The 14,604-nt window shown below is 31.9% G+C and overlaps 1 protein-coding gene and 1 long non-coding RNA gene across 2 annotated transcripts in view; one reads left to right on the top strand and one right to left on the bottom strand.

The window, feature by feature from the left end:
- ChT (choline transporter) overlaps nt 1-14,604 on the top strand; it is a 59,161-nt gene that overhangs the window by 28,917 nt on the left and 15,640 nt on the right. Inside the window, exon 2 of the mRNA XM_072544511.1 lies at nt 1,558-1,732. Within this exon, the coding sequence (XP_072400612.1) occupies nt 1,567-1,732 (166 nt within the window). The 5' untranslated portion in view covers nt 1,558-1,566. The remainder of the gene's footprint in view (nt 1-1,557; nt 1,733-14,604) is intronic.
- On the bottom strand, nt 13,954-14,590 carry LOC140439475 (uncharacterized). The gene is made up of 3 exons (XR_011950630.1): nt 14,507-14,590; nt 14,299-14,434; nt 13,954-13,977 (listed from the first exon to the last, which is right to left on the bottom strand). It is a non-coding gene; the product is annotated as an uncharacterized lncRNA (long non-coding RNA).

Below are 14,604 nucleotides of genomic sequence, written 5' to 3'. Positions count from 1 at the left end.
CAAATGGGGTGACTTCTTGCCCAATCATGCTCCTTGCCTACTAAATTAGCTTACAATTCTCCTTCATTCAGCCCTGTTTATTGCTCTTTCTTCCTAAGAATAAATTCCCTCTTTTTTGAGATCTTCCTGTACGCTATCAAACTATATTTTTCTGGATCGCACTTTTCCTCTTTTTGTGATTGGGCGCCGTTTTAGAATTATCTTTGACATTCTCTTCCTTTCCATTCCCATCACGTGCCTCATCCATCTCACTGTCTGTGCTTTTATGAAGCGACTGATACTTGGTACGTTATACTGTTTCTCTAGCCCCCTGTTTTTTCGTCGCACCCAATCTTACACCGTGTTTTTGCCTCCATATATAGCTCTGACCATTTTCTTTCTTATCTTTCCAATTTCTCTGTATTTGCTTTTTTCATTGGCCATACTTCACTACCATACGTTACTGTGGGCCTTATTACTGTTTTATATCTCCCTAACTTTGTTTTTCTCGATACCTATTTGAATTTCATTAGTGGTCTTAGACTTCTTTTATCTTTTTACTTCCCTTTGCCAATCTGACATTCAGTTCCCAATATTCCTTAACCTTTCTGTTCTATAATAACCACCTCATAAACACATAAGTAAAGTGGACCACTCTCTCGAAATTATTCTACCTTGATTTATTAGATATGAAAGTAAACTGCGCCTCTTCATTTTGCTGTATATTTTCTAGTATCACGTACTTTGACTTTTCCTGATTTATTTCGTCAAAATAGTGTGCCTTCTTTTCTAACCTTTTTATAAAATTTTGTAATTTTTTTCTTGGTTTCGTTAGAATAGTTAGATCATCAACGAAGGTCAGACATTGATATTCACTGTTGAAAATGGATCCGGTTGTTTTAACTCGGCTAGTTCTGATTATTGTTACCAATATCAAATTAATAAGAATCATAGATAACGGATCTCCTTGTCTAAGACCTCTATTAACTTCAAACTCATTTGATGAAAATCCTGTCCATACTAACTAGCCATCAGCCTTACTAACCTAACGCGTTTTTAGGGTATGCCCAAGGAGCTCAATACTTCATACATTTGATTTCTTTTTATACTCTCATACGCTTTTTTAAAATCTATAAACAATGCATAAAGGGTTACCTTATATTCAGAGCAGGTAGTCTGGATATCTTTTAGCGTAAAAATCTGATCTCTTACTGATCTATTAACTCTACCTGAGACTCACCTAGTTTATCATCAGCAAATCTGTTGAGTGTCTCTCTTAGCATTCTGGATAATATGTTGTAACAAGTATCCAGCAAAGTACTTTTTCAAATCTAACTATAATTTAATACTTGTGCTTATTTCTGTTTTATAATTAACTTACATCATTTTGTCCTATAATACGACAAAAGAAAAGGTCCATACTTCACTGTTCAATTTATAGGGACATAGGATCAGACATATAGTAAATATTTCTTAAGTACTTTTAACAAAAAGTGATTTTAAAACATAGTGTTTAAGATTTTGTTTAAATATATGCTTAACTTTGTCTAACTATCTTTTCTTTTTTTTTTATTACAGATTTAGAAAATGATTAACGTAGCAGGAGTAATATCTATAGTTATTTTTTATATCCTTATTTTGGGTGTCGGAATATGGGCGGGGCGAAAAAAAGAAGAAGGCAACGATTCAGAAGAAGAAGTTATGTTAGCAGGTAGAAACATCGGCCTGTTCGTAGGAATCTTCACAATGACAGGTAAGTTAGACCAAACACAATAATTGAAAGTTCTTTAACAATTTATAAAGCGCCAAAACTTTTTTGTTCAACAGTTCTTATTTTTAAGAAACTAAATATTTTATTTATTTATTAACTGAAAGAGATTATTTTAAATGTATTTGGGATATTTGATGAAAGACAGATCTATTTACATAGGCATATTTAGAATCTAGTATTAGAATCATACCAAAGTTTTCTAACGAAAAATTAAATGACTCGCTAAATAAATGTTATTTGAAAGTTTGATAAGCATATAGCATATAGCTTTCAGTAGTTATAAAAGTAATCAATGCATAATTAATTGGAATAAAAGTAAACAATTCCTTGAGAAAACAATGTCTATATTTAGTTCTTTATTTGAAAGTTAATTTTAATTTAGTGTACAGTTTTGGTAATTAAATAGTTTGGTTTAGTGTTTGCTTAGGTCATTTTATTTTCATTAATAGTTTAAGTCTACGAACGAGTCAAACATAAAAATGGTTTTTTCTATTTAGGATAGAGTAGATATAGTTGTTGAGTATTATTTGAAAAATAAAATCAATGCATTAACATTGACCAGAACGGTTTCAATGATCAACACCTAAAAAAACAATGTAATCGTCAGAAACTTTTCAAAATAATTTCGACAAACAGGATGTATGGAAAATAAAAATTGCGTAAAGGAAGAAGTAACGGTAGCCGCTTTGTGGATCTACCTTTTAGAATACAAAATATTGTGAAAATATCTGAAATTGGGCGAAGACCGTAAGTCTAATTTTAAGTTTTGAGAAACTCCTTCCCTATAAATTTAAACTGGTTCAGAAATTTAACAAAGACGATAATCAACCACCATTTCAATTTTGTGAAACCATTACTGAACGCGCTGTAGAAGCTCTTTTGAAAGAATGCAGTTTTTATGATAATAATTGTTGGTATTCGAAGAGAACTCAAGAAGTATATACTAAACATCCATAATACTTACCATTTGGGTTAGAATATTTGGCCATCGTGTTTTTGTTCCATCTTTGGACGTGTACTAACTCATCACCTTATAGCCCCCATAAAATCATTAGACCTTCCGAGATAGAGCAAACTGATCACCAGCATCCTTTGTAGAGCCGTAAATTGATCACCTCAGTGTCCCCGTCTATAAACTGGATTTCGCACTAAAAAATGTTACAGGAAGCTTTCAGAAAAACTACCCAACCAACAGAAACATGGTGGATGTAAACATAAGCAGTGACACATCGAAGCTTTTGGATCCTTTTTGAGCAATTTGGATAGCGATTATAATCCAGGTTCTTCAAAAATGTTGAGACAGTTATAATATTATTGATATTTCAATATAAAACAAGCAAGATATTTCTAAATATACCTGCAAATCGCACCAAAATTCCAGAAACAGGGTAAGAAATCTTGATAATCATGCGAGGTATGAAAGAAACATGGTCAGGAAGAAAGGGGAAGAATATGCCACAGAAGGAGGAAAACATAAAAATGCTAAAAAACTCATTGCTGGACTATGTTCGTGCAAAATGAAGTCTTACATGAAAATTTCTAATAAACGAAAGCAAAGAATCTTTAAAAAATACTATTCGCTTAACTGGTCAATGATAAATGCTTTTATTCAAGGGCAAATAAAACTAGAAGACAAAAAGAGAACTTATACCAACAATCAAAATTCATGTAGGTCTAAAACTCGTGTATATACTTTACCGGATGAAAATTGATGTGACCAAGTAATATGTAAGAACTTTTTTAAAGTCACAGTTTGCATTACAGATGGATAAATTGTATTAGCTTTAGCACAAAAACAATCCCGTGGGACATCTGTTCAAGATGCAAGGAAGAACAATGCACAGAAGACTTAAGAAAACCCCTCTTGCTGTTTATGTTTTGCAAAATTTTTAACACCAAGTTTAATTTGCATTTTCATGTACCACATAAAAGTATAGTCCGTCCAGAAAATATTCGGAAAAAAGATAGCGGAATTATAATTTTACGGTATTTATTTCTGTCACTTGAAATATAAAATTTCAACAAATAATTCATCTCATTTACTAAAACATCCTCCATTTAAATCCAAACACTTAACTAAACGTCCAGGTATACCAGATACTAGGTCAAGGCCATAATTTTCGGTAATGGTGTTCCAGGCCTGTAAAACTAACCGAATCAATTTTTCTTAATTTCGTGGCTCTGCTCGTTCCACTTTAATCTTCATCAGTCCCCATATGTTTTCAATGAGGCTAAGATCTGGAGATGCTGCTGGCCACGGAAATGTTACCAATTCGTGTTTTTGCATCCAAGTTTGAGTATAAGCAGAAGTATGGTATCTTGCATTATCTTGCTGAAAACGCCACCCCTCTGGATATAAAACATGAGCCGTTTCAGAAAGAAAACCATTTAGAAAGTCACAATATTTCGCACTATCAACAGTACCATTAACTATACAGAGAAGTGTAGCACCACGCTGAGATATTGCTCCCCAAATCATTATTTTAGTGGGAAATTTGGAAATTTGAACGGTAACATTTTCTCTTGATAGGACTTTTAAATGATTTGCACCAAGCTGAAAACAACTTTCATAAGATATAAAGACATTATTAAAATTATTATCTTCTCGAAAACGTTGACAAAAATATATTCTTCGTTGCCTTTGCAGAGCTGTCATTGTAGGGATTTTTTTTGGATTCCTTGATATGTAGCCCTGCTTTTTCAGTGACATGCGGACAGTTTCTGGTCACACTTTTATTCTTCGTTGATTTCCAAATCTGTTCTTTAATTTTCTAAACCCTAGAAGCGGCTTTTGTCGACCTAAAGCCACTAAAGCATTTAAATTGTTTCCGCGAATTTTACGCGGTCTACCCAAAACTGGTCTATGTCTCATATCTATGCCATTTTTTATCCTCTTTATTGTCTCATACACTGCACTTTTTCTTTAAGGCACTAATTTTTTAACGTTTCCGACACCCGTTTTATACAAATATTCCACCACTTTTCTTTTTTCTACTTGCGACATTATTTCAGAAATCTTAAGTCTGTTTACAAACAACAATATTTGACAGATGGTGTTGTTATGCGATTTTGTCCATAACCTACTATTGGCACAACCTACTTGATGCATTACTTTTGTCTTAAAATGTTACAAAAAGGAAATCTATTAAAATTAGGAAAAACATAAAATTCCGGATACTTTCTAGACGGACTATACTTGGCAAAAGTGTGACAGTCTTAATATTAAAATAAAATCACGTGTTACTTCAGAAAAGCGTAAACAGGATGCAAAAGTGGAATTGAAATTACACCAAAGAAAAACAGAAGCAGTTAAAGAAAACAAAAAGCAAAATATAAATAAAGCAAAAGAATCACAGCAAAAAAAATCAGATTTAGTCTTTGATCTTCAGAAAACTCTTCCTACTCCTGAGTTAAGTACAGGTGTATTTTATTATAAGAGACAACTGCAGACGTATAACTACGGCATCCATGATGCTGTCACAGAAACAGGATACATGTACATCTAGCCTGAAAATGTGGCATCCCGAGGAGCTTAAGAGATAACCTTATGTTCAATAAACCATCTTGAGACGCACTTACCTGACCCAAGCAAATATCTGATTTTGTATAGTGATGCTTGCGGGGATCAGAATTGGAATATAAAGGTGGCTTTACTGTCAAGCAATTACCTTTAAAATTGTAAATTGTTACTTAAAGTTATAGGACAAAGATTTTTTATATCTGGACATAGTTTTAATACATGCGATCAATATTTTGGGTTAATTGAAAAGGACAGGAAACACCATAATCGAATTTTAAATATCGATGGTTGGGTTCCCATAGTTCAATCGGCCAAAAAAAGAAATCCAAATTTCCAGGTCAAAAGAATAAAGTCACTAGAGTTTTTTAATAGCACGTCATTGGGGATTAGGTATTAAATAGGAAAGTTACTATAACTGGCAAAAAAGGGAACTGGCTAAAATCCAACAGACAAAGTATCTTAAAAGTGAACCAGAAAGAACTTGGAAGAAGCAATTATACATGAAAATTAAAAATTTGTACTAAAATATGTTTTTAGCTAATAATTTGGAGATTTGTTTTCGGTTTAACCTAATTTTTAGAAATATATTTTTTTGTAACAACAAATGTGTCTATACTTTTTGAACACAGAAATTAGACTAATAAAACTTAGTAACAGTTTGTAACTTAGCGACCTTTGCCTACGAGTCACTCAAATTCAGAAATTATTTTAAGTAAATTACTTTAAAATTTAACTGATATATTTATATCGGGTGTCTCACGTGGTAGACGTATCTTCCAATCTAAACGCGTTTGAGATATGATAATTCAGCTGCATAGGTTTTCGATGGTGTACTTTTTATTGAAAATAATTTTGAGCAATTGCTATTTATTAGTCCCAAACTTCGTTATTTTATTTGAAATAGGTAAAGTCCAAATATCTGAAAAACTGGTAAAGCTAAAAAAGTGGTATAGTAGGCTGTACTGTACTGTGGTGTAGCACTGTGGTATAGTAGACTAGCGCGAAGCTTTATATTATGTTTTCTATATTTTTTTAACTTAAATAATACTTTTAGTAGTAGTTTTATTATTTATTTATTAATTTTATAAATTTTAATAAAATGAATAGGGTTGTATAACGGACCCTCTCGTGGCGTAAATGGACTCCCCTAACTATTTACTGTGATGAGTATTTCGTAGAAAGACGTCGTATTAAATTAGCACATATTTATTATGTGTTGATTTAGAAATCGCTTTTAAAGTATAGAGATGAAAATTCAACTTAAAATGATATAAAAAATTAATAACTATTTTTATCGCAATTTAATACAATTGTCGAACTGATAATAGTAAAAATCCGACCTTGTATCTATACGAAATTATTTTAAAACAGAAGTATCTGGACTAAAAATTTCAACAGATGATTCAATATTTTTATTAATTAAATGACATTTATGATGCCTTTAAAATTTTGACCGTTCGAGAATCGTTACAAATCGAATTTAGTAGCTTTTATTTTTCTGTTTGTTTAACTGTATCTTTTATTGTTAGATATTCTTTTAATTTTTTACTTTTTATTTAATATCTGTATTTTGTTATTTTTCATGCAGCTTTTAATTTAAACCTGCTTAGAACAAATATATAATTACTAGAAACGAATTAATAAAGAGTAGTGAATCGATGTGAAGTCCACTATTTCGTGACGCTACCGGTGACGCCGTCTCGTAGCGCTTCTCCCGTGTCGCTCGCCTCAGCATTTTACTACCTAGATAAACTAATACAACGTCAGTATAAAAGCTTCGCTTCACAAACTTGAGTGTGCCACCATTGTATAGAAGACGAAAGAAACTTAATTTTCTATACGCGCAAAGCTCTACATTTCAAGGTATCATTGGTAGAAATTCTTAAATTTGACGTGATTAGCAATTTATTTATTATGACAGATTTCATTAAAATCCTTAAGTACAATTTCCTGGCTTTTAAAACGGTTTCTGTGGAAACAACAAAAAAAATTAAAGTATCCCAAATTATATAAAATACCTCGATAAAAAATTATTTGACAATATAAAAATGAACAAATCTACGAAAATTTGATGAATGAATGAGTGAGATTGGCGTATATGTAATACTGGATATGTGCAACATAATATGGATCACAGGTGAATGGCCTGATGAGTGGTGCGAATTAACCTTAGTCCCTATTCATAAAAAAGGATTACTAACTGTATGCAGCAATTACAGAACTGTTAACCGTATGCCCTTATTGCTCATACAAGCAAAGGTCTGCTAAATATAATCAATTTACGGTTAAATACCTTTCTACTCCCAGAGATAGCCGAAGAACAATGCGGATTCGTACTAGGAAAAGGAACACGGGAACAGATACTGAACACCAGACAGATAATAGAAAAAGCGACAAAACACAACATACCAATGCTGTTTTGTTTCATATATTATGCAAAGGCTTTTGCTTCAGTAAAATGGGATCCCCTCGGGAATATAATGGAAAATAAAGGGGTACCTTATCTAGTTACTATAATAAGAAATCTGTATGATAAAAACTCAGCCAAAGTTAAAATACACGGAATACGTTCAGATGCGTTCAAAACAAAAAAAAAAAAGGAATTAGACAGGGCTGCATACTTTGACCATTGTTGTACAACATATATTTTGAATATATAATGAGAAAAGTACTATACGCATGGGATGGAGGAATGACTATAGCAGGCAAAAAAATCAGCAATCTGCGATTAGCAGATGATACACTTATACTAGCACTGAATGAAGTCGAAATGATTACCATCACTTCACGGCTCAGCCAGATAAGCGAAGAATTCGGACTTTATACCAATACCAGAAAAACAAAAATAATGATCGTAGACAGAGCAAATAATAATCTACCGTACATACACCAAGTGGCAAATTTCGAAGTGGTAGACAGATTTATATACTTGGGCTCCCTGATAACCAATAATAGCAATTAGTTCTCAGAAATAAAGCGTAGAGTAGCAAGGGCCCAAACCGCAACATCTAAAATAATTAAAATATGGAAAGACCGAACAATAACGAGAAATACTAAGCTCAGGTTGGTCAATGTCTTTATTTTTCTCATTACACACATAACCAATTAAATCATGGACTCTCAGAATATAGGAATATATAGGAATAAGATCGAAGTCTTCTAAATGTGGATCTATAGAAGAATTCTATGCATGTCCTGGACAGAACATAGAACCAGCCTGTCAATTCTGGAAGAGCTTCAAATAAAAGATAGGCTATTAAAAAAAACTAAACCGTGTATATTTAATTTACTTCAGCCTAATAGCTAGAAGAGCGGGGATCATAGAACTATTGGTAGTAGAAGAAATGTAGAAGGCCGAAGATCAAGAAGAAGCTCTCCAACACGATAAGTAGACCAAATGAAGACTCTGGTGGGAAAATCCCTACATGAAGCCGTCCATATGGCACAGGATCGCAGCTAATGGAGACAACAAGCCAAATAATATTCAGAGTGTCACCACGCCCCGACAATGGCTTAAGGAGAAGGAGGCAAAAGAAAATAAATAATCTACAATTTTAATGTATGTATATACACACTGAAAAAACATTTAATAAGGCTATTTAGTTTCTTTATACTTACTATTTTGTAAGATGAAAAATTAAATAAAAAAGTGTTTTGAATTTCATAATAAAAATAAGCACCAGATTTAGTTTTACAAGCTTTTATGATAGTTGTATAACAAAATTTATCAAAATCATAAGACGTCTTCCGCTTAATTGACATTCTTGGAGAGTCTAGGGATAGGTACATGTAGAGCTTAAAGTTTTACGTACACGATTGTTTGGTGCTGTAGAAGCATATACACAAAAGTGAGGATATTTGGTCAAGAATGGCAAAAACAATTGGAAAATGGGAATCAAAGGATTCGCATGATTTTGTGGTGAAATGTATATGGCTAAACTGGGATACTTAAAACGTTGAAGGAGAAAGAGACTGATAAATTATGTAGTTCTCTACCATATAATCAATAATTTTCATAAATGAAGGCAGGTTAGGGATGTCCGCCATGAAATTGTTGTCAAAATATTCGCCGACTTCTTCGGGGTCCAAAAATAGCAAACCAAGTAATAAGTGCAGCCACTTGCCGTTGAAATCTCCCCTGTTGTAAGTGGTTAACAAGCAAAGATTTTGGCTTTTGGTAAATAAACTTTGAGTTAAATGAAATAAATACCCAATTTGATTTGGTAATAGCCAAACGGCAGTTACAGCCTTGTGGATGGCAAGCAAGTCGTGATGGACTCAAAACAGCACCAACTTCTTTAGAGCAACGAATTAATTGAGTAAAGGACTTAACATAAATTTTCACTCGTTGCCGAAAAGAATGCAGAATATAAGAGGCACGTAATATCTATTTAATAAGTCACGGATGGTAAATAATTCGAAGAAAAATTTGCCGTATATTGTAATGTAGCATCCATGTAAGCTCTACTTTCTTCAAGCAACGTAAATTCTGAAGACAGCCAAAAATAATAATAATTTGTTGGCGATTGTTATGCAACACAAAATATTCATGGCGGTACGTCTTCGGATTCACCTATCGGAGCGCTTGGTGGTCTTCCCCAATATCTTTCGGTACAGGTGGCAAAAAAGGAAAACTATTCGTACTCATATTCCTGTGAATTCAAGGAATGTCCGTTTTTGTCAGGTGTTATTCAAAAGAAAAAATTGCAATCTTTTTTGATGACCTCTCCGATAAGGCCTCCTAAGCTTTCCTATTGTAGAGGTCGCCGATGACTGGACGGCTTAGTTTTTGGAGCTCGTTTGCATGATTGTGTTCCAAGTCATAGTTCACAATATTTTTTCCATCTAAAGTATAATTATAGAAATATAAATACATAGTAGCCATTTTCAGACAACTGGACTTTATTTTGTAAAATAAATTCTGCTTTAGTTTTAGAATTTAAGAATTGTTTTTACATATTTTTACGTTTCGTGTGAGAAATTGCTTTACTTAACTATAAACAAATTCCTAACTTATAATTAAGTCAAAAAAAATTTTAAACAAACTGTTATTTTAATCTCAAGTGTTGTATCACCAAAAATTATTTTTAGCTATTCAAAGTTGCATGTAGCGTAATTTAGATTGTTTTTAAAATAACTTCATCTGCATTATTACAAAGAGAGCCGAAGGAGTCAAAAATACTCTAGCAAAACCAAACTTATCATTAGAGCAGAAGACAATACAGTCAGGTAACTACAGAACGAACTACTGCAAATAACACTAAAAAAAAATCAGAATTATAGAACATCAAACATTAACATAACACTTAACCTTATTTTAAAAAGCCTGGAAAAGCTAGATACACGTATCACAAACTTGGAAAAGGGCGCACAAGGAGCGATTCTTATAATCAAAAATGACTAGACACCTAAGAATTTTAGAATGAAATGCCAATAGCCTTCTGAAACACCAAAAAGAATTGTAAACTGTTCTTGATATAGAGAAGATTAATATATATCGTATCGCTAAAACACACTTCACTAAATACTTATATATCAAGTATAAAGGATATCAGGTATACCACACTATCTACCAAAAAAAAACAGCCAAAGGAGGAAGCCCAATAATTATAAAATAGGGCACACAAAAACATCAGAAGATGGGATAGCAAACAGAGTAAATATAAGTCACGGCTGTGAAAATCCAAATGTAAACCTATAATCTAGTAGTCTCAGCGGTATATTGTCCGACAAAACATAAAATACAGTCAGATTTTTACACAACATTTTTGAATTCCCAAGGAAGTAGAGTCGTCATCAGAGGTGATTATAATGCGAAATGGATCAAGATTAACCACCAGTAAAGGAAGAGAGCTCGCAAAAGCATGCAGACAATTGAACTGTGAAGTAATATTGAGATGCCATTGTGGATTTCAGTTTTCCTTAAGTCTAAATTTAAATATTGACAGCCGTTTATTTTCGAATATTGATGAAACTGCCGAAGAAGAGACTGATTTATTAACCTGTGATAAAAAGCTTGTACCTTACTCAGATAGTGATGATACTGATGATAGTAGTAATAATGCCGCAATAGTTTTTAGTATATTAGTTGATGATAAGATAGGTTGTAATGATTTTATACAACAAAATGATTCTTTAAACTCCGAATCAGATTCATCATCCTTGACAGTATTTTTTAAAAATGAGACTGAAATTGACAGCATTAGTTCTAGCTCACTACGTTCTAGCTCATCAACTGGTTAAATTTTCTGTTATATCGGTTCTTCGTTTCTATTAGTTTGTTTTGTTATTGATAAATGTTATTTTCTGTTATCAAATTTTGATTTGCATTTTATTTCTATTAGTTTTATAATACAACTTACTTAGTTATCAATGTAGAAAAAATGGTAGGTTTTAATAGTTTTTGTTGTTTTTTACTTAATATAACGTGATAAATATATTAACTTTTATTTTTGTATTTTTTTACATCAATATAACTCTAAGAAACTCATAAATATATTATTGTGTATTGTTTAATTTGTATTATTTTTACTTAATTGTTATGCTTTAAAATGAAAAGATTTATTCTCCATTTTTGTTATAATTCCGTAAAATTAAAAGGCGTACAAGTTCCTAAGCGACATTTTTTGATCAAAATACTTATTTCGAAATATGGTAACCGCCTTTCAAAAAGGCTTAAACACCAGAGAACCTAACATTAAAGGCGTAAGCACCAAAATGTTAAATATCTCATGTTTATAATAATTGTTTTATAAATAACATATATGGTAAGTCAGAATGCCTCAGTTCGATAATAATAAAATGCCAAAAAAATGTAAAAAAAGAAATATTAAGCGATATTAAACGTTTTTTGTGTCTCCTGAAAAAAACTGTCCATGACGCTTATGCCTTTCTGTCGTGACACCGTCGATATAAAGGATATACATACAAAACATATACCTAAAGTAACCTCCGTCGTCCAACGACGGAATAACGCAAAAGCACATCGACTATATACTTATTGATACACTTGAGCAACATCATCAATGCACAATAAGTAGCACTATAAGAGCTACAGAAAATGACTCACTAAAACCAAGTCACTACAAATAGGGTACCGAAGTCTACTAAAAACAGATGTCAGACGCGTAGATGCGCAGATGAAGTAGTAATACTAGTATTTAAAAAAGAAGAAATCCAAAGGAGTGAAACAATTATTATAAGCTTCAAATAAATTAGGCATGAATATGAACAAGGAGAAATCAAACGTGGCGGTCATAACTGCAGTGTAAATTAAATAGGTAAATACGTTTGAATACTTTTAATAGTGATGACATGTATAGGTGTGACAGTTGAAAAATTGGCAGACAAGAAGTAGAGATCAACAAAAGGATATATAAAGCGAATAAATTATACCAGGCAACAAAAAGAAAGAAATAACCAATCATACTAAAACAAATGTTTTAAGGCTATACAGCTGGGCACAATAGGGCTGTACAGTTGACTAAACTGGCTCCATAAGTTACGTTAGGTAAGCAACAAAAAATAAGATACAGGCGGCAGAGATGAGATATTTACGAAAGTAACAGTAAGTAACTAAAAGAGATTGGGTAAGATGTAATGCTATATAATAGGTTAATTAACAATAGAATCGATGGCAAAGCATGTTAAGCAAAAGCAGTTAAGTTTTAACGATTTAATAGCATAACAACTTGGCAAAAAAGGAGTTACATGGAGAAAAGCAAATATTATGGCACACTATAGGAAGAGATTCATGCACACTTAAAATGACAGTAAAATAAATATATTATATATATATATATATATATAATATATATATATATATATATATATATATATATATATATATATATATATATATATATATATCAGACAATTAATCACTACAAAAAAAACAAAACCAAGAACACGAAATCATTAGATGAGAATTTCTCTTTGTTGAAGTTGAAAACAGACCTTCATTGAATGTATTCTACCAGTCACCACATAAGGCTCTGAAACCTAGGTGTTGGATGGTAAACTATAAGTATACCAGAGACTTACAGAAAGAAATCTTTTGGGAATAACTTACAACGGATAAAAAAACTAACATATGGATTACGCAAAGGACAAAATTTGAAAGAGTATGTTCCTCAAAATAAAACTGGTCCAGACTTAACTATATTTCAACTGCAGAAGCATTTCTAAATATATATGTAGAGCTTTTGGTTAAAACAGGGTGCCAGTCGTGAACTGAGCTCTACATGTATAAGCACCCCGTTCGATTTTTATCGGTAAAAACGAAATTTCAAAGCAAAAAACCAATACAGGTATTTCGCGAAGGCTAAAGCAAATGAATATTTTGGGAGTAAGCATCAAATGATGCATACTGTAATTATACAGATGCCAGACCTTTTTGTCGGATACTATTGGGTAAGTTCCAATCGGAGCATACCTTAATGTATGTAATGTATTTCGCGAAGGCTACAGCAAATGAATATTTTGGTAGTAAGCATCAAATGATGCATACTGTAATTATACAGATGCCAGACCTTTTTGTCGGATACTATTGGGTAAGTTCCAATTGGAGCATACCTTAATGTAATCTACATAGTACATAAATTAAATATTTTTAGTATATAAATTTAACGGTACATAAAACAGTGTAATAGAAATATAAAACCCTTGACTCATTCCCTTACTCACCGGCGACATTGTACAATTTGTGCTGCAAAAAGAAACAAAATAAAATTAATTTTACGTTGTGGGCATTTAAAATGTTTTATTACAAAACAATAACGTGAAGATACAGCAAACATACATAATATAAAAAATCAACAATGCTTTTATCAGAAATGTTATCAGAAATCCCGCAAGTAAAATACCTTTAACTAATTGTAATTCTTTGGCTTTTGTCTAATTTTTTTTGTAAAATTACTTAAAGGCTTAACATAAAAAGACGAATGTTATAAAACTTGATAGATGTTTTAATATATAAAATATGCCTGCGATAAATTTATTCTATATCTTTAAATTGACAAATATTTACCAATTCGCCTGAAGAATTATTGTCGAAACTGGAACACAGCTTCAATCCATAGAACTCCATACTCAGGAAAATCATTATCTTCGTTTTAATTTATCGCAAATCCCCAATATTTATATTCTTAAAAAATTCATAAACACTAAAATCAATAATTTATAATTATTATATAATAAAAAAGTACTAAATCACTACAAAGAAAAAGTATACTCACATTCAAAATATAAAAACAACAAAAAGTTTCCAGTACAACCGTTGTTTACTACCGACATGACCAAACACCGACGATGATCAAAATTACACTGAAGAATC

This window comes from Diabrotica undecimpunctata, chromosome 1, assembly GCF_040954645.1.
Source record: "Diabrotica undecimpunctata isolate CICGRU chromosome 1, icDiaUnde3, whole genome shotgun sequence".
Lineage (NCBI taxonomy): Eukaryota > Metazoa > Arthropoda > Insecta > Coleoptera > Chrysomelidae > Diabrotica > Diabrotica undecimpunctata.
This window is presented reverse-complemented; position numbering and strand designations above follow the sequence as displayed.